General features: G+C 55.8%; 1 protein-coding gene across 3 annotated transcripts in view; it reads left to right on the forward strand.

Moving 5' to 3' along the window:
* ITPK1 (inositol-tetrakisphosphate 1-kinase) overlaps nt 1-20,496 on the forward strand; it is a 178,508-nt gene that overhangs the window by 96,482 nt on the left and 61,530 nt on the right. For all 3 annotated transcript variants that reach the window (XM_004434218.3, XM_087448033.1, XM_087448032.1), the window contains one exon: nt 6,785-6,910. In XM_004434218.3, coding sequence (XP_004434275.1) covers nt 6,785-6,910 — 126 coding nt within the window. The remainder of the gene's footprint in view (nt 1-6,784; nt 6,911-20,496) is intronic.

Genomic DNA, 20,496 nt, shown 5'->3' on the forward strand with positions numbered 1-20,496 from the left:
GTTTACTTACTGTTTACAGGCTTATTAGAAAAGGATATGATAAAGGATACAGTTGAACATCCAGATGGAAGAGATGCGTAGGGCAAGGTATGTGGAAAGGGCACAGAGCTTTCACGCTCTCCTGGAGTGAGCCACTCTCCCAGCACCTCCACGTGTTCACCAGCCAGGAAGTTCCCCAAACCCTAAACCTTTGGGGTTTTTGTGGAGCCTTCATCGCATAGGCATGATCTATCATTAACTCAATTTCCAGCCCCTCTCCCCTTCCTGAAAGGTGGAGGATGGGGCTGAAAGTTCCAAGCTTCTAATCATGGCTTGGTCTTTATGGTGACCAGCCCCCATCCAGGAGCCCACCCAGCTTTGCCTCATTAGAACAAAAGACACTCCTGTCATGAAGAAAATCCCAAAGGGTTATCATTTCACACTCTGCTCCTTGGCTGGGTACTGTTAAGAGTGGAGGTGACGCTGTGAGACCTTGGCACGTTATTTAACCTCTGTGCCTCTCTCATGGGTCCTCATCCCAGGCTGTCATGAGAATCGAATGAGTTAATGTGTGTCAAGTGCTTAGAACAGACCTGGCACAGAACGTGTGTGCACGAGCTGTGCGCTAGTGCTAGGATAATGAGGCTTCTTGCCTTAAAACTGAGGCTCTGAAAGGGTGGTGACCGTACAGTCCTGTCCTTCCCCCTCTCTGACCCCACACTGGCTTCACTTGCAGCCTTCTGAGCCAGGAAATCAGTTGCAGCCTGTCTGGCTGTCAGAGAGGTGTGCATTGCTTTCAGCAGCCCTGGCCCTCTGCGGTCATATAACACCTTGCATTCTGCATCCAGAGAGGATGAGTGGCCCCCAGCATGGGGGTGGGAGCCAGTTTCCCTCCCTGAAGAGCCCCAGGGATGGTTCTATGCTTCTTTCCTATCTAGCTGGTTATTGATGATGTCAGGGAAGCGTGTGTGGCTGTTGGGAGAGAAGGGAGAGCTGGAAGCACAGCCTGGAGAGTCCTCGGGGGAACTGGAGCCCTCTGCCTTTGGTCTCATCTCGGCGCAGCGTTGCTGCCTTCTTCTCCTCCCCTCCTTCTCCTCCTCCCTACCCCCTCCTTCCCATACATGTTCTCCCCTTTGGGGACTGTATTAGACGGGTAGGCTAACTGCTCCAGCGAAATCCCCAGGTTTTGGCTTAACGCAGTAAAGGTTTATTAGTTGCTCATGTCACAGGAGAATTCTGGCCTTTGGAGGTGCCTGGCCCCCTGGGGCCTCGGAGTCTTCTACTGTGTCCTCTGCTTCCAGCCCACAGATGAGGCACGAGAGAAGGTCGTGGGCCACCCTCCCAGGGTGCCAGTTGGGGGTCAGTGCTGCAGGAGAAGCTCTCTCTGCAGAGGTGGTGGCCTGGGGCCCCCAAGGCATTTGGAACTGACAGATAGAGGGAGAGTACTTAATGGAGATGAGTTCTGCATCCCTGCAGCTGCCCTCTCTTCCTGGATTGCACCTTCCTTCCCTCACCCATCCCTGGAGGTCCCATTCTTTCCTCTCTCTCCTCCATGGCTTGGCCTAGACACCTCCTCCTCCAGGAGGCTGTTTCTAACTCCGTTAGTGGGAAGGAGTCACCCTGCTCCATGGAATGTCTACTCCAGTTGGTCAGTGTTGTTCACTTTGTTCTGTAAAGCGTCCAGTTGCATTTAGCGGTCATTTACCAAGTTCCTACCTCGAGCCACTGTTCTGGGTCCTGGGGATGCCAGGCCTCACTGAGCCCTGGTCATTTGGGATCGTGGGGTCTTGTAGAGGAATCAGGATTAAAGAAATGACTTTATAAGTGGAAGTTATGGTGCAATCCTGGAAGGATATGCAAAGGGTCCTGGGGATGTGGGTGAGACCAGGGAACTATTAATTCTTCCTATTTGGGGTTATGTGAAAGGTCCTGGGAATGTGGGTGAGACCAGGGAACTATTAATGCTTCCTATTTGGGGTGGGGTGAGTTGAGAAGTCTGAAAAAGGATTGAACTTTTGAGCTGGGACTGGAAAACAAGTAAGAGCTCATTGTGTGGACAAGGGGATGTGAGGGCCGGGGGACATTCCAGGCAGAGGGCAGCTCAGGCGCAGGAGCACGGCTCCCATGCAGGATCTAGGGCAGCAGGTGGCTGCGTCACCTGCGTCTGCTTCCGGAGTGAACCAGCATGCTCGTATGACTGACCGAGAGCCCCGAGAGGGGAGGTCAGGGCTGTCTGTGCCTGGCACACAGGAGGTGACCAGAAAACGCTTGTCGAATTAATGAGCAAGCAGTCAGAAGTGGGAAGTTGTCCTGAGCGCTCACGGTAGTGTTACATGAAGACTTGCTGTGTCTGCTGGATACCCACCATGTGCCACCTCCATACATGGAATATTCTAATCCATCCAAACAGTCCTGTGAGGTGTTGGGAGTAGTTTATAGCATCTGCATTTTATGAATGGGGAAACTGAGGCACAGAGCAGTTAAGTGACCTGCTCTAGCCCCAGAAGCAACTGAGCTTCGATGGGTTTCCGGGCGTCTGCTGCCCATCCTCCTCCCTGACCAGGTGGGCGAGGTGGGGTTGTCAGAGCCCAGCCTACCTGGGTACCGGGCTGGACGTGATTGGGTTGCTAGTTTCGGAAGTCAGAAGTGACTCTCGGGCTGCTGGGGTGTGCAGGCCTTTGTTCCGTCTCCTCCCAACCCTCCCCTCCTCCTCCTAGTCAGCCTTGCTGCTGCTCAGTCTCTGAGGGAAACAGTGGGCCCTTGTTTTCTCTGGATTCTGAACTCCAAGTGCTGCGCAGAACAGCATCCAGTGCTGGCCTCACAGGATGGTGTGACTTGGAAACGTGGCACCCACAGCCCTCCTCTGGCCATGGCGGGCGGCCCTTTCATTCAGACGCCCTTGTTACTGGCTGAGAGGGACAAATCAGACCCTTTCCTCAGAAGAGAACAAGTCCCTGGGAAAGTTCCCTTTCCTAGGGGCAGAGTGTGGTCAGAGCTGAACTGAGTTCACTTCCACCGGAGTGCCCATCCCACCCCAGTGGGAAAGGAGGCCTCTGAGGTGTCTCTCCCTGTATCCCCTGCTCTGCAGTTTCCCCCTCTTGAGGGTCCCCTCCTCTGTGGCATCCTCCCCTCCTGAGGGTCCCCTCCTCTGTGGCATCCTCCTCTCCCTGAGGGTCCCCTCCTCTGTGGCATCCTCCCCTCCTAAGGGTCCCCTCCTCTGCGGCATCCCCCTTCCCTGAGAGTCCCCTCCTCTGTGGCATCCTCCCCTCCTGAGGGTCCCCTCCTCTGCAGCATCCTCCCCCCCTTCCGAGAGTCCCCTCCTCTGCAGCATCCTCCCCCCCTTCTGAGAGTCCCCTCCTCTGTGGCATCCCCCCTTCTGAGAGTCCTTTCCTCTCCCTGAGAGTCTCCTCCTGTGTGGCATCCCTCTCCTGGGAGTTTCAACTCCTAGGCAATGTCCTACTCCTGAGGGTCACATCCTTTGGGGTCTCTCCTCTGCCACGTCTCTCTCCTGGGGGTCCCCTCCTCTGTGGTATCCCCTCCTCGGGGTCCCTTCCTCTACAGTGTCCTTGTTCTTGGGAGCCAGCCCGCTCTCCCACGGTGTACCTGGAGCCTGCCTGAGTGCCCCTCCTGAGGGTGCAGCCCCAGGGAGCCCATCTTCTCTTCTCAGCCAGCTGGGAGAGACTGAAGCCCCCTTGAGGTGTTTTCAGGGGGATAGACCCCTCAGGGTGATTGTGGCTTGTCTGGCCGCTTGAGGAAAAACAGTGCTGGCGAGCCATTCATTCATTCCTTCATTCATTTATTTATTTTTTGAGGAAGATTGGCCCTGAGCTAACATCGGTTGCCAATCCTCCTCTTTTTGCTTGAGGAAGATTGTCATTGAGCCAACATCTCTGCCCATCTTCCTCTACTTTATATATGGGACACCCCCGCAGCATGGCTTGATGACCGGTGTGTAGGTCCGCGCCCAGGATCCAAATGCGTGAACCCCAGGCCGCCAAAGTGGAGCGCAGGAACTTAATCACTGTGCCACCGGGCCAGCCCCCTGGAGAGCCTTTTAGAGCCACCGGCACCTGCGCTTAGGCCTCAGCAAAGACACCGCAGCGAGAGATGGCCGAGCCAGCACCAGACCAGGCCTGATGTGTGTCCCAAGTTGCTGTTCTCCTGAAAGGGTTTTACTGGCATCAGAATGCTTGGAAAATACACAAAGGAAGGTGGCTGGCTTCCAGAGCTCAACTGTTTACCTTCAGTGGAGCGGCCGGGAACTCAGAGAGCTTATTTTCCAAACAGCCCATGGTTGTCAGGTCTACAGGCCTCGGGCTGCTGCCAGGCGAGGATGAGCCAGGCGCATCTCCTCTGCCCACCTCCTTCCCCAAACCCACTGGGACCCCAAGGCTCCTCTCAGGGGCTGATTTCTGTGCCCACATGCTGCACAGGAGACCTGGAAAGTTCTCTTTGGAGATGTGAATGCTGGTGGGAATGGAGTTTCTGACCGGCCCTGGGGCCCACTGCCCAGCGTCACTCGTGTGGTGGAGTTCTCTTCTATGTATAGCTGACTTGGTCTGAAAATATTGGCCTCTTGTTTTAGTGCCTGTCACAGTGGACACAGGTTACGGCAAAAGTGGGTTTGTATCTATGGCACCTTTTGAGTTCTTTGCCCGTGTTACCACCTCCCACTGGCTTCTCTACCTTCCTTCAGATTCTGTTTTTTCTGGAAAGTGGGGCTGGATGGGAATGTGATACCGAATCTGCAGACAGAACCAGAAAGTTCTTATAGTTTCCTGTTTTTATCGAAGGAGAAACTGAGGCCCAGGGATGATGAGCTGGGCTTTTGCACAGTCCCAGGACACCTGGCAGCTCGGCTGGGGGCTGGCTGAGCTCATGGGTGTCACTGTTCGGCCTCTGTCCGGGCCCCAGCTTCCCAACTGCGTGGCCTTGCCTGGTTGTTTTTCCTTCTGGCCTCTTGGTGTCCTGGTCTGTGACGGTGAGGTCGTTGTCCCCAGCGCCTGGACTTACTGTGAGGACGAGTGCCGCCTCCCTGCCCCGTTCAGGGGCCCTAGAAGGGATGGTCGGCGTCCCAGCTAGTCTGAGTCTTGTTTTGTTCTGCACACAGGCTAGTCACGGTGAGGCAGGAAGAGTCTCCTTCAGTACTTTCTTATTGTGAGGTCCGTGGGATTTTTTTTTTTTTTAAATCGGAGAAATCCCTTAACATCTTTCCTGGCAAACAGTAAAAAAGAGGAGTTAGGAGTATTAGCAGGAAAGAGCTGGCACATTCCGAAGGTTTACTGAAAAAGAGTCCAAATAAGAGAGGATGACAAGATGTGGGCAGAGTCGGAGGAGCCAGTAGGAGGTGGTGGGGCACCCCGAGAGTGCGAGCTGCTGTCACCCCAGGCCCAAGGGGATGGGAGGGCGGTGGTACGGGAGCCTAGAGACAGCAGTGGTCTTGGGAGAGGGGCTGCCCTGCTTGATGGGGGCTGGAGCTGCTGCTGGAGACTTGGTGGGGTGTGAGGGCAGTGGGAACCAACACTTAGACTTCTCTCTCCCGTCTTCTGCTGGTGCCTCGCGTTGCCCTGACTCGGCCGGAAGCAGGAGGACCAGGCAGCCGGGTGGTGTGGCTCTAGAGGACGGCCTCCCAGGGCACAGAGCGGGCTCTGGGGGTGGGGGGGCTGAATGACAAGCACAGCTTCAGATCTAGGTTTGCATCCGAGCTCCATGTGAGATCTCAAAAATCTGTGTTCTCTACCTTCATTCGTGAAATTGCTTCTTATCGCGTGGTCGGAAAAGAAAATGAAACAAATGCATGTACGTTTTAGCACAGTGCCTACCTAGAGCGATCATTTATAGCTGTCATTGTGATTTCTTTACTAACGACTTTGAAACAGTCAGCCTTGAATCCCAGAGGAAGCCCTACTTGGGGGTGGGACTGATGGCCTTCCCTGGCCTTTGCTGAGGCCATCCAGGGGGTCAGCCAGGTGCCGGGCTGGCGCCGCTGCCTCCGGGGGCCTGGCCTTGCAGGTGGCGGTGGCCGCGTGCCGGGCGGCGGACATCTGGTGGGTCAGGAAGCGTGGTGTCAGGCTGCCCCGGCTGTTGGCAGGTGCCCCTGCCTTGGGGTCAGGTGATGCCGACTGTCTGTCGGCCAGCGGCTCTGGCTCCCTTGGGGGCCGATCTTCCTAACCCTATGCTCTTGGAAAAATAAACACATCCCCAGAGGAGCAGGGCTGACCATGCCTCACAGGTCCAGGCAGCCCCGCACGCCTTGCTTTGTCACGATCAGCCCTGATTGCAGTGTGAAGTGCAAGCGCCTGGTCTCCCGGAGAGGCAGCTCTTAGATTCATGAAGATCACAGCCTTGCCAAGACTTTGTGTCATTTCGCGGAAAGAGTATCCGCTTGGATCTTGGTTCAGATCTGGCTGTGTGACTTCCGTTGCTTTACTCCACCTCGCTGAGCCCTGGTTTCCCTACCTGAAAAATCTCGGTGGTTGGGCAGAGGGGACATGTTCATTAAATGCTTCCTCCGTGAAGCAGTTTCACAGTGGCACTCGCTTGACCTGTGGATCCGTTGTCGCCTTGATTCCGTGTGTGTGTCTTCTGTATCCTGGGTAGCATGGGGCTCGGGGCCAGAAGTACAAACATGGGGCCTGCCCGGGAGGTCTGGGATCTCAGTGAGTTCGGCCCGTCAGTGTTCCCGTGAGTGCAGCCCTCCTCCCGCCCCCGACTCCGGGCTGCAGGGACGTGCAGAGGGTGAGGATAGCACGGGCTAGTGCCTCAGGTGCTGTAGTTGTGCTTTTTCTCTGTGTGCCCCCTGCAGCTGAACCTCAGCCGGCCGATCGAGGAGCAGGGTCCCCTGGACGTCATCATCCACAAGCTGACCGATGTCATCCTGGAAGCCGACCAGAACGACAGCCAGTCCCTGGAGCTGGTGCACAGGTTCCAGGTGAGGGAGCACGGTGAGGAGGGAAGGCCCAAGAATGGCTCTGTGCATTGCTGAAGCTGTAGCAACTGCCTTGCTGTGTGGCCCATAGTCGTGGCTCTGCCACTGCCAAGACACGGGCTTGTGGGCAGATGCTTCCGCTGCCAGGGCCTCTGTGTCTCTGGGTGTGAAGTGGGATTGAACCAGCATGGTTGGGCCCCACTCCACCCTCTACCTGTCTGGACGTGATTTACTGATCAGAGCACTGCTGAGTCCAGGTGTGACCTCTACATCCTCGCACACACACGCACAAACACACACACACAGCCTCGGCCAGTGGTTCTGAGCTGGCATAAGTGATGGAACCCTCTTGCCAAGCTTGGAGAAAGGGACCCCCGAGGGCCTTGGCACTTGGGAGAGCTGTACTTGCCCCCGAGTCCTGCCGTGGTGGGGAAGCCCCTCTCTGTGCTCATTACTTTGACCCTGTGTGCTCATCTCTGAGTGTTGACAGAGTTCTCTTAGCTGTTTCCCGCTCCTGCCCTGTGTCCCCACAGCCTGGGTCCTGACTCCACGGTGACCCGCCCGCCACCTTGGGAGGTGCTGCCTTCGCCCCCGCTAACTTGTTCTCTGCTGTGGACAAGAGCGTGATTCATTCCTCTGGAAAGCGGCTCGGGGTCATGAAAAACAAAGTCATGTTATCAGTGCAAGTGCAGCCGAGGAGAGGGCCTCCCTGGTGGGGGTGCCTGAGCTAGCACTGTCCAGCATGTGATAGTTGGAGATTTGACGTCCTGCCCGTCTTTATCAGAACAAAGGGGCCTCTGGTTCATTCGCCTCCTCGCCACACAGCAGCCCTCGTGCTGACAGCGTTTCTTTCCCTATGTGTTCAGGGTCCGTGACCCCGGCCTCCCTCACTTCCCCAACCCTTCACCCCCTCCATGGCCAACTCTGCCACAGAGTGCCGCTTCCCGTGTGGCCCCAGAACAGTTGTGGCCTGCTTGTGGCTCTGCGGGTGGCCCCCCTGCCTGGGGGAGTGTGCTGTCCCCACGTCGTGCCCTCCAGGGCCTTTGCCTTGCCCCTGGCCTGAAGTCCCTCCTGCTCTCCTAGGGCTGGAAGCCATGGGAGAGGCGTGTTCGGGCTTGTCCATGACCTCTCCAAGCCTCGATTTTCTTATCTATGAAATGGTGTTAGGACCAGGAAAACCCCATACAGTGTGGGAGGAGTAAGTGACTTGGTGCATTCACATGCTTCACACAGTGCTCGGGCCCTGGCAAGGGCTTGGTAGGAGGTGCATGCCAGTTGGATCCCGTGACCTCTCAGAGCCTTAGTTTCCTCTTCTGTAAAACGGGGATGCTGATAGTTCCCACTTAGGTGGGCAGCTGGCTGTGAGGAGTAAATGTCTGTGGTTATAAAAGTGCCTGAGGTCTGCTGAGTGCTTACAGCCATGCTTGCAGCTAGGACTTTAGATACGGCCACCACAATTGTTCGTGTTACTCCTGTCCTCCTGGATACAGGACTACAGCCCACAGCCAGCCCCGGTACCCTGGGAGTGATGGGACAGCCACCTCCTGGGGGACTCCCACCCCCGCTTCCCCCAAACACAGGCCCACAGCCCAGGGTGGGGGATGGCCGACCAGTAAAGGAGCACAGCGTCCCCTGTGTTCCTGTTCTTGATAGGAAGGAAGGTTACAGAGAGAGAGCAGGTTGGGGGACATGGGGACGTGTGGCTTAAGGATTTTAGCCGCTGGGTGCATTTCCCAGGGAGGATCTGGGCTGGGTCCCTGAGTCTGTCCCTCCGAGGCACACACACCCAGCGGCCCTCGGATGACTGAGGTGACCTCAGGATAACCTTCCAGCCTCGGAATTTCTGGGATAAATTTTCCCCACAGTCTGTGCTTCAGCATGAAGCCGGATATCTGATAAGGCCAGGACGTTTCCTCTTTTGTGAAGAGAACCATCCTTTGGGGAAAAGGGTGACAGGCTGCGCTTTCCAGAGGCCCCAGGAAGAGAGGAGCCAGGCGGGGGCTGGCGTAGAGAGGGATGGAGAGATGCAGGGGACCTTCCTCCTGCCGCCAGGCGCGGTGCTGTCAGCGCTGACCTGGGCATCCCTCCCTGTGGGTGCGAGATTCAAGTTCAGAGTCAGACCAGACACACTGACACTCGAACTTCATCACGCCATTGTTTCCAGATTCCTGTTCTAGTATTTATTCTCAAGACATTAACAAGAAGACGCTGGCTTGGGTGGGTGGGGCACGTAGGGATGACAGAGGCAGAGGGAGGCTGATGTCAGGCGGGGAAGCCGAGCCCGGGGCTTGGGTTTGCAAAGCTGGCCTTGCTGCATTTTGTTGCGAGCAAGGAAAAGAGTAAGATGCTTTGCCCCAGAAGGGGCTTAGCTCGAAGGGCCTTCTCTGAAGGCAGTATTCACGTTCCTGGGGAAGTGGTTTGGGGCTGCATTGATCTTTTTGAGATGTTCCTGACAGCCCTAAAGCATTCTGCCTGTGGGATGCTTCCATTAAGCCTCCAGGTCCCAGGGGTGGAAAGGAATTCTCAGAGCTGGGAGATTATGCTTTTTTTTTCTGGTTACCCTTCATAGGCAGGTTGGAGGGTGTGGGCCTGGGGCTTATTGCAGATCACTAAAGCTGGTTGCCGTAGAGACCGCCCCCCCCGCCCCCCAACAAGCCTTTCTTCTTCTTTTTTTTTGGATTGGCCTTAAGAGGGCTTGGCTTGCAGAATCATCGGATGATTCAGTTGTTTTCTGCGCCAAGGTTCATGTGGAACCAGCAGCCCGGTGCCACTGCGGCTCTGCCCAAGATTCAGTTATCAGTGAACAGACTGGGGCAAAGGTCCCTCAAGTGGTGCTGGGGCGGGGGGGGCAGGGGTTCCTGTCCCAAATCAGTGGTGTCCTTGCCGCTCAGCTGCTTCCTCAGGGGAGCAACGAGAACCTTCTTCTCATTGAGGCATCCAGGGCCACCTGGATGTGGTGTGGCCACACCAGGTGTGGCCAGGGGTGGTCCTCCTCCTGCTGCCCTGTCTAGCCTCAGAATTGCCCAGAAGGGTTCCTGGGATCTTGTTCCAGGAGGCACGTGGAGCTGTCTAGGTGGATTGTCCCTGAATGAGCTTAGAAGAAGGTTTGAGTCTAAACTGTCCCCTCTTCTCTCCATCTTGATTAGCTGGAAGGATGTTAAGTGTCCCCCAAATAGTCCCTGAACCCCCAGTCTGAGCACAAGGGCAGCATCCTTGGCAGTGGCACACTGTTGCTAAGCACTGTCAACGGGGCTCCCAGTCTAGGAGGGGAGACCACCGGGGAAACCAGGACCTGCCCTCGCAGCGCCCTGAGTGATGAGTTAGGACAAACACAGACCTGATCACTGCACGTCCTGGCTTAAAACCACTCCACGCCTTCTCATTTCGGTGTAATAAAGACTATAACCTTTAACATGGCTCCTGAGGCCTGTGTGATCTGGCTGCTGCCTCCCTCCCCAGCCTCTTCTTGCCCAGCTGCCCCTTCCTTGCCACGCTGGCGCTCCCACAGCAGCTGCTCAAGCTCTGAGCTCTTGCCCGCCTCAGTGCCTTTGCACGAGCCGTCCTTTGCTTGGAATTCCACCCCCATCTTCAGCTTCTGCCCCTTCCTCGGGGGTGTCTCCCTGATTATCCAACGGAGGATACATCCCCTGTTCTAGACCCTCATGACTTTGCACTTTTCCTTCCTTCCATTTGGAAGTTCGTAATTCTTTTTCTGTTGCTACCGCCAGTCTCTTCGTTTGGGGTTAGCTCCACAGGAGCAGGGCTCGCGTCTGCTTCAAGCTCATGGCCACACGCAGTGCCTGGTATGTAGGAATCATGCCTGCATGTTTGTGAAGTGAAAGAGCATCGTGGGTGCTGGCTTTCTGCAGGGCATCTGGTGGGTCAGTGGAAGGAGGGAGTGGCTCCAGTTGGCAGCTGGGAGCAGCACACGAGGAGGACAGAGGCCAGGAGGCATCAGAAGGCAGATAGCCCTGCCTGTTGGGTGCGTGTGGGCATGCCTCCAGGTGTGGGGAACAGCAGGACGATAAGGTTGGAGAGAGGGCTTTTTCACGTCAGGCTGTGGAGCCTGGACCTTACCCTGCAGGCTGGGGGTGGGGGGCGATGAGATCAGATTTAACTGGAATGAGAGAAGCCCTGCTTAGGAGGGGAATTGCCAAAGCCAGGTGAACTCTGAGCAATGCGGACACCAGTCACTGGGGCCTGGCAGTGTCTCAGATGAAGAGGGGGCTGATGCCATTGGAGGCTCAGCAGTGCCCCCTCCTCACCCCAGTACCGCTGTGGTCCTGGGTGCCCCCTCCCTCAATTGTGACAGGCCGGCCCCTGAACAGCCTGGACCTGGCCCGGCAACCATAGGCCCGCGAAGGACAATGCCCCACCCACCTCTTGGGTCTGTGTCCACTGTTTGATGGTATAAAATGGATCTGGGAAGGGAGCTCGTGCCTCACTGGCGTGGACGCAGGCAGGCAATGACACCTTGCACATTGGTTCTCTTCCAGTGTTTTACCTGAAAGGAAACAGCGTTGAATCAACCTTCAGCTCCCCACCCTCCCCCCTTTATCATTTAAAAAAACATGTTATTGAGATATAACTCACATACCATACAATCCAGTCACTTAAAGTGTGCAACCTGGTGGTTTTCAGTGTCTTCCCAAATACATGCAACCACCACAGGTAAAAGGACCACAGTCAGTTTTAGAACATTTTCATCACTTCAGAAAGAAACACTGTAACTTTTATCTGTCACTCCCCCTCCCAGCCCTAAGGAACCACCACTTTCTGTCTTTATAGATTTATCTATTCTGGACTTTCATATGGAAGGGATCATTTAATATGTGATCTTTTGTGACTGGCTTCTCTCACTTGGCATAGTGTTTTCAAGGTTCATCCATGTTGTAGCATGAATCACTGCTTCACTCCTTTTTATGGCTGCATAGTGTTCTGTTGTGTGGATAGACCACATTGTGTTGACCCAGTCATCAGTTGATGGACATTTGGGTTGTTTCCTTCTTTCGGCTGTTATGAAGAACACTGCTGTAAATGTTCGTGTATACGTTTTGTGTGGATGTGTGTTTTCATTTTTCTTGAGCACACACTTAGGAGTAGAATTGCTAGGTTGTGTGGTTGATTAAATGCCTGCCAGACTGTTCTCCCCAGGGGCTGCACCATTTTACATTCCCACCAGCAGTGTGTAATGGTTCCAGTTTCTCCACATCCTCACCAACACTTATTATCTGACTTTGATTTTAGCCGTTCTAGTGGGTATGAAGTGGTTATCTTGTGGTTTTGACCTAAATTTCTGTGATGGCTGATGGTGTCAAGCATCTTTTCGTGTGCTCAATGCCCATTTGTGTGTCCTCCTTGGAGCCTTCCTTGTACTTTATATGTGGATGTTTAGAGCCTGCAGAGTTGCCTTTTCCTCCTTTGGACTGTTGGGCCCTGTAGCAGAGTGGTTAGGAACACTGGTATCGGAGCCCATTGCCTGGGTTCCGAGCTCTTGCCACCCCTTCTTGCTGACTGGCCTGCAGGTCTCTGACCTGCCTTGCGCTTCAGTTCCCTCATCTATAAAATGTGGACATCCTAGGACCTCCCTCCCTCCTGGGGCTGCAGGAGGACCGAGTGTCTTAACGCACGTCCAGTACTCAGAGCCCCGGCCACCCAGGCTTGACGATCCTGGAGGGGCGAGGCCGGCATCTGCTGCCCGAGTGTGACCCGCCTCCCCCTAGCGGTCTAGCTTCGGGCTCCCCTTTCCTCCTGAGGATGTTAGAGGGGTGACTTTAAAGGCCCTTCCTGACCCAGAGATAGGCCCATCCTATCTAGCGGGACATGCTCGGCCATGCTGCGGTAACAAGCGGCTCTTGGAGCCTGGCACATTCTTATTTCTGCCTTGGGCCACCATCATCAGAGGCTTGGCTGCAGCTCTGCTGTGGGTCTGGGACCTGGGATGACGTTGTGGCAGAGGGAGGAGAACTCCGTGAAGCTTGTTCTGGCTCTTTAGTTTCTGCCCCAGAGTCACATGTGCCGTGGACTCTCAGATTTCAGTGGCCGTGCTGAGCCTCACGGCCACGGCTGACTGCAGGGAGTCAGGGAGGAGGGTCTGCCTGCAGGCCAGGGAGCCAAATACGGTGAACAATAATGGGGCAGCCCCGCAGTGACCTTTTCTTCTGAAAAATAAAAACGGTAATTAAACTACCTCCTAGGGGTGTTGTGAGGATTAAACAAATTGATATGCATGGTGCCTTTAGAACAGGCCTATAATGTGTTATAGTGCCTGTAATGACTGTTGCCTGCACTGAGTGTGCACGCTTGTGTGTAAGTGCTCACCACTCTTCCTGTTAGTGCCTGGTGTGCGAGACACATGGGAAGCACTCAACCCAGGCCTGAGTGACCACTCAGCCCTGTTAGCTTACTGTTATTACCCTGACAATACTTTTCTAGCAGCCTTATCTGTGTCTGTTGGTCCCTGCTGACTGGAGAGTTCTTAGTCATAATTGGAGTCAATGAGGCAGCGATTATGAAAGTGTCCCCGAATGGGAGGTGTGCTCTGTGGCAGAGGAGCGGGTATGCAGAGTGATTTTGGCCTAGGAAGCAGGGCCGAGTGGGGGTCTTGGGTGCTGTGCCGGGTCCACCCCTCACCAGCTGACCCACCTGGGCCTCTGTTGTCCTGCCCCCGCGCGGGGAACACGCCAGGATAGCAACATGAGACGGCGGCATTGAGAGCGGCCGTATCCAACTCAGAAGGCGGCTGCTGTGAGCAACGGTGATCGCCTCCAAGACCGCAGCTCTGGTTTGCTCCCGACCCCCAGGGCTCAGAAGTGATGTCACAGCTGCATTGACTCAAAGCCTGCCAACCTCAGATGTTTGTTGGACGGCCGCCAGCTCAGGGCTCTGGACTGTGTGCTGTAGGGATAGAGTCGAAGTAGAAGAAAGGAAAGTTTTTGTTGCTCGAGGCCCTCTAATCTGATTAGGAAGATAACGTCTACCAAACATTGAATTGGTTTCTGTCTGTTGTGGGGTCAGTGCCTGGCGGCATGAGGGTCTCTTGCCTGGTGGGCAGAATAAGAACCATGGGTGCTAGCGAAGGATTCAGGGGGTCACCTTGGAGCCACGGGAGAGGCCACTGTTTCCAGAGTGGGTCCCAGGTGGCCCTCTCTGCGTTGGGCACTCGCATCTCTTATCTCATTTGGTGCGTATGTCAATCCCTGGGAAAATGGAATTACTTCCCCATTTTTCGGGTGAGGAAACTGAGGCCCAAGGAAGTTGAGGCACTTGCCCCGGGTCTCTCAGTTAGAACAGGCAGAGCCAGGATTGTGGCTGTGCTCTTTTCAAACGTGCCTCAGAGGGGCTTTGGCGGCAGCTGACGGACCCCTGGGGAGTGTGAGGCTAGTGATTCAGGGTCACTCGAGGGAGAGGTCACATCTAGGATTGCCTCTGACACATCTGGTGCCACACGATGATGAAACGTTGGCCGGCAGATGCCAAGGGAGGCAGAACTGGGCATATCTGGTGGCTCTGGCCCCAGAGGACAAATCTCGTCTTGGGGTTTCTGTGAGGTCACCCTCTCTGTGACTGCTGCCCTGGGTCACGAGGCCACTCCTCCCGTGGCAGACATGGCTGCACAATCTGCCCCTTGTGCTGCCAAGCTGTGAATCACTCTTTCTGCCCCTCGGGGGTTGGTGCCATTTAGTGCCATTAGCTGTCTGCAGGGCCTTTCCCATGTGGAGGGAGGGCCAGCCCCCAGGCTGACCCGGGACTTTATGACCCTGCTGCCAGCCTGGGGCAGAGCTGGACTTTGTATAGTGCTGGGTGGTGCAGTGGGCGGGGCCGGCTGCCCCGGAAGCCTGGGCTCTGACCCAGCATGCTGGCCGCTGTCCCTTTGTGTGGACAGTCAGTGTGTTACATCCCAGGGTTTGAGGTCTGTTGAGTTTCAGAAATACTAACGTTTATTAATCATACATTTTTCCAAAGTTGTGGAAAGAACTTGTATACACATTACTTTAGGGTTCCTCAGCCTCAGGACTGTTGACATGTTGAGCCAGATACTCCTTTGTTGTGGGGCTGTCCTGGGCACTGCAGGATGTCTGGCAGTGTCCTGGCCTTTGCCCACTAGAGGCCTGTGGATGAGCCCCACTTGTGACAAATGTCTCCAGACATTGCCAGATGTCCCCTGGGGGGCCACATTTGCTCCTGGTTGAGACCCCTGCATTTCTCAGAGCTCAGCAGCCCTGAGAGCTTCGGTGGGTCAGTAAAGCTGTTTGTGTTTTATAAGCGTGGACAGGGAGGCCTCGTCGGGTACCGTATCTGGGCTTTGGAGATCAGGATCTCAGGCCAAGAGGTCTGTAATCCCATGGGTTTTTTACTTCCCTAATGCCTGCAGCAGAAAGGTCACCCTCTTCCGTTCTCTGCCGGGTCGGTTTTGGGGCCAGACTCCCTGACTTGCTTCTGTGCTGCCCCTGTGGGCTGCATGCCCACCATAAAGCCCCAGCGTGGTTTCCTTTGACTTCATGCAACAAATCACAGTCTCTCACCAGCCGGGAGTAAAGCGCTCAGCTGGGCCACCTGCTGAGCCTCGGCTGACCTGGGTGCCCGGGGACGGACAGAGTGGGGTGTGAGGACCTTCTCTGAGCCCCACTCTGCGCATCCCATGCTCCGGGGGGTCCATGCCCCCTGCCTCAGGCCTCCCACACCCCGTGCTTCCAGCCCCTGACCTGGCCCTTATCTCAGTCTCTCCATTGATCTATGAGATCATTTATCAAATAATTATTATGTCATTCATTCAAGAAGTCCTAACAGCACTTACTGTGTGCCAGGAATCATAAAAGACATTGCAGACACAGTGAGAATAAGACAGCTCAGGTGGGTGCAGCCCCTGCCCCCGCAGAGTTGTATTTGTGTGAGAGAGAGAGAGAGAGAGAGAGAGAGAGAGAGAGAGTGTGTGTGTGTGTGTGTGTGTGTGTGTGTGTGTGTGTGTGTGTGTCGGGGGGCAGAGGTGATGCAAATGAAACACAGGTGATTGGAGGGAAAAGTAACACCACCTCTGATTGGGGTAAGTTCTAGGAAGAAGGAAAATCAAGGCCTGTGATAATGGGGAGGGTCTCACCACCTCATCCTGCAGCCTCTCGGAGGACTTAGCCCTTGAGCTGAGGCCTAAGAAGCCTGGTAAGCGAGGGAGATTGTGGAGCAGGCCGAGGGAGCAGCGTCTGCCCAGGCCCTTCGGCAGGACGGGCACAGAGGCCCGAGGGCCCGGAATAAGCGGGTGCTGCAGCCGGAGCGCAGTGGCCGGGGGAGAGCGTGCAGACTAGGCTGGAGGGCAGGCAGGAGACAGACCAGGAGGCGCCTGGTGGGTCCTGAGGAGCTCTGGGCAGCTCTGTGAGGAGTTCTAAGTAGGGCTGTGGGGAGGGGACAGCATTAGGGACAAGTAATGTCGTGCAGAGTCCTCTCCCTGATGACCCTGAGTCGAACAACAGCCATTTTCTAGTTCCCCAGCCTGCCGGGGAGGCCGGGCAGCGGGCTGATGCTTGCTTGGTGACAGGATGACTCCCACCCCCTAGCATGCCTGACGGTCCCCCGTTACAGGAGGGCTGGGGTGTGCAGCAGGAAGTCAGACGGTTGTCTGCCGCACCAGGGCTCCTTGCCAGGGTCGCCTCTGGCAGCACTGGCTGTCTCTGTTCTCACGCAGCCGGGACCTGGCTGGGAGCTGGGGAGGCTGGGCTGGCTGAGTGCAGAGGAGAGGGCCCCAGGCGTCCTCCGGCCCGAGTGACCTCTGGTTGTGCCCGAGTTCAGCAGCGCACTGCAAACTCTGCAGTGGTACCAGATGACCCTTCTTTCCTCGCTGACAGCAGTGTGGGCGCCCCGAGCTCTGGCTGTGAGTGTTGCTTGCACACCCGGCGAAGGAGGCGGGGAGCCTGTGGGCCTTGGAGAGGCCTTGGCTTGTTCTCGAACTGAGAGTCTGGCTGGAGGGCTGTGGGTGGGGCGGGCGGGGCAGCTGGGGCAGTCAGAGCAGGCCTTTGGCCTGGATCCTGGGAAGCTGCCCGAAGGCAGGGCGGCTCCACAGGCTCACCTGAGCAGGAGTGTGGAGAAGGCGCCCGGTGTAGAGAGAAGGCGCTGGGTGTGTGAAGGTGTGTGCCCAGGAGTTAAGACAGGTGCTTAAGGAGTGAGGGGCTGCTGCTAAGCTGGGGTGGAACCGAGCTCTTGGGACCTGGGACCAGGCAGCCCCTTCTGGTCCTCACTTTGCTTAGCTGTGACAGTTGGCCAGATGACTCCTGAGACCCCCTCCAGCCCCAACAGTGGTCTCTGAGTGGAAACGCCAGCCTGTTCCTGTTTGGCATCAGCCTGCGAGGAGATGCCTTCTCTGACCAGCACCCAGCCCTGCAGATCCCTCTCCCAGCTTGGGAGGCTGTGTGTGGCCTCCGTCTCTCTGTTTGCCCGGAGGACCTGAGTAGTGTCATGGCGCTGTGACAGGGTGTGTGACATTTGTCAGGTGAACAGCCTGGCTGGGCACATTCCCAGCCTCCTGCTGATGGAAGATGGAGAACACTTATAAGTTTGGTGCTGAGATCTGGCCACAGAAAGGGAGGTATTGTTTTCAGTGGGGGCCAGGGAAAGAGTGGGGAGAAGGCATGTGCTGTCTCAAAGAAGAGAGGGTTCAGTTCCCTTCCAGCCCTCTCTTCCAAAGCATTCCGGGTTATATTTTGGCAAGAGCTACATTTTTTTATGGACTTTTCTGCCAGCTCTGTGAACAACAGTTCCCCCCTAGAGACCATGGCTTCTCCCAGTTGTGCTCACACTGCTCGCCGGGGGGCTGAGCGAGGCATGTGACAGCATGACACTTCACACCGTCTGGGCAGGTGACCCAGATGGACGGACAGTTGTGGGTGGGTCCGCCTTCAGGATGGGGGTGCCTGTGACCTAGAGGCCACAGGCGGGCACACTGGGGCAGGCGTGCAGAGTCACACACGCAGGAGAACCTGTGGTCTTTCCAGGTGCTCAGGCCCAGCCCTGCCCCACCCCACACCACACTGTCTTACACTCCCCCCCGCCACCCACCGCCCCATCTGGAAAAGGGTTTCCCTCTGCACCATCAGTGGTGCGGGTCCTGCACAGTTCATTCTGGAGGCTGGGGTCTGGGTGCTCTGACCTCTCCTTGTCCTTTCTGAACCCCTTGTTCTCTGACTGTTGTCTTCATCACCAGGGACGAGTGGGGGTCATTGCTGGTGTTCTGCTCCACGGAAGCTTCGTCTGCCCTTCCCGAACGCTCCACTGTTTCTGTGAATTTTACTAGTCTGCTCAGGGACTGTGATTCTGGTGGCTTTCCCTGTGTCTCTGCTAGGTTCTTGGCAGTCCTGACTGACCTATTTTGGAAATAGGTAACGTGCATACAGAACAAATTCGAGCATGGAGTCTCCTCCTGCCCCTGCTACCCAGCCTGCCTGTCTTGTTGGTTTCAGCAGCCTTGAGCCTTTCCAGGGAGGTTCTGTGTATGTGAGCAAAGATGGTCTTCCCTTCTCCACACAAAGCCATTGTTGTCTACGATATATCTTGGAAATGATTTCATATCAGTCCTTCAGGCTGCCTCGTTTTTTTATGGCTGCATAGTATTCCATTAAATGGCCTTAACATCCTTTTCTTAACCAGTTCTCTACTGATGGACTTTTAGAACATTTCTGATCATGTTTTAGAAACATGCTGCTGTGATTAAATACCCTTGTTCATGTATCTTTCTGTGCACGTTTGGGGAATTCTGTGGAATAAATACCTAGAAATAGAAATGCCAAGTTTATGCATTCTTAATTTTGCCTATTGGCTAATTTCTCTCTATAGAAGTTGTACTAGTTACGTTCCCACCGACCAAGTGCTGGTCCATGTTCCCCCACTTTTGGTGGTGTTTCTAATCAGTTTAAGTTGGCATGGAGTCACAGAGGATTGGAGAGTGCCAGCATCCTAGTAATGCCCTCCTCATCTGTTGTTTTTGCCACAGGGCACTCAGGGCCCTGGGACGGGCAGTGTCTGTGCCAGGCTCACAGCCTTTCTGTGCCTTGAACCTGGGCCACCTTGCTCCTGTCTAGTGCTCATGCTCATCCCTGTGCCTGACCGCACCGGCCTGAGCTCGTGGGTTTAAATAACGAGTCTAAAGAGCGGTAGGCTGAGGGGCGCAGTGCATCGTAATTTTCCTTTCACCAGCGCTGCTGAGTCAGAGAGAGGATATGGTGCCAAAGGTCTGGCAGCGTCCCAGTCCTTCCTGAACGGCAAAGTCCAGCGCACATGCCCCAAGGCCAGCACTGCGTCTGACATGCTGCCCAGGCCTCGTCCCTTCCAGTGCCACTGGGCCTTGCACAGCGCTCGACTGGTCACCGCAAAACTCAAAGCTGGCCCTGTCACTCCCCGGCTCAGGATCACGGCCTGTTGCTTTAGGAGCACGGCCAGACTCCTTGGCTGGTCTGTCTCCAGCTGTCTGTCCCGCCGTCCGCTTTAATGTGACCTTCCCTTTGAGACCTCTGTCTGCCCAGCCACGGCGGGGCTCTCACCCCATGCCTTTGCTTTTGCTGTCTCCTCTGCCAGGAATGCCTGTGACCTTTTGTGGCTCAGCATCACCATCTTCCAGAAACCCTCTCTCCTCCCCCCTTTCCCCCTCCCCACTGCCAGATTAGTTCCCCCCACCTGCATCCCTGTGCATTCCCACATGGCACCACTCCTGTACTCAGTGAGGCTGGGCAGAATGCACTGCTCTGTAGCTGAAGAGGTCACCCCGCCACCCACCCCCCTCGCCACACACACGCGCGTACTTCTTAGGGGCTCTCACTCTTCCTGGTCTCATGCCCTCTGGGAAGCCTCAGGCTGAGTGCTCAGACATGAGCCATCTCTCTGGAATACAGACGAGGGTTGATTAAGACCAAGGTGTCTGGGGCTGGCCCGGTGGCGCAGCAGTTAAGTGCGCGTGCTCCACTGTGGCGGCCTGGGGTTCGCCGGTTTGGATCCCGGCCGTGCACCGACGCACCGCTTGCCAAGCCATGCTGTGGCAGCGTCCCATATAAAGTAGAGGAAGATGGGCACAGATATTAGCCCACGGCCAATCTTCGCAGGAAAAAGAGGAGGATTGGCATCGGATGTTAGCTCAGGGCTAATCTTACACACACACACAAAAAAAAAACAGACCAAGGTGTCTGCTGGTGAGGAGGCCCACCGCTCCCAGGATTGTAGGAAGGTTAGAGGAGATGCCCTCCACACGCCAGGGCTGAGTCTGTAAGCAATGGAGGGTCATCTTATGACTGCACAGAAAGACAGCCTCGGGGGATGGGTGGTCTTGCTTGAATGAGTGAACAGGCATCTGTCCGTCACGTGGGGTCGTTGTGTGTCTGTCACCGTGTGCCTGTCCTGCTCACCCTCTTCCCTCTACCGTGGTGGGCACGTGTCTCCTTGCCCTGCCGAGATCGGGTCCTGCGCGGTCATTACGCTGTGTATGGGCTGGAGGGCTGCAGGCCCTGGCCTCCCGGGTCTGGATGTCCCCGGCCTGGCTCCATTCAGGGGTCGTCTGAGAGCTTTTTTTGTTCATTCATCACGTCACAGAATCAAAGAATCCTAGGACTTACAAGTCA

Source organism: Ceratotherium simum, chromosome 24 (assembly GCF_057802395.1).
Source record: "Ceratotherium simum simum isolate JZ-2026a chromosome 24, ASM5780239v1, whole genome shotgun sequence".
Lineage (NCBI taxonomy): Eukaryota > Metazoa > Chordata > Mammalia > Perissodactyla > Rhinocerotidae > Ceratotherium > Ceratotherium simum.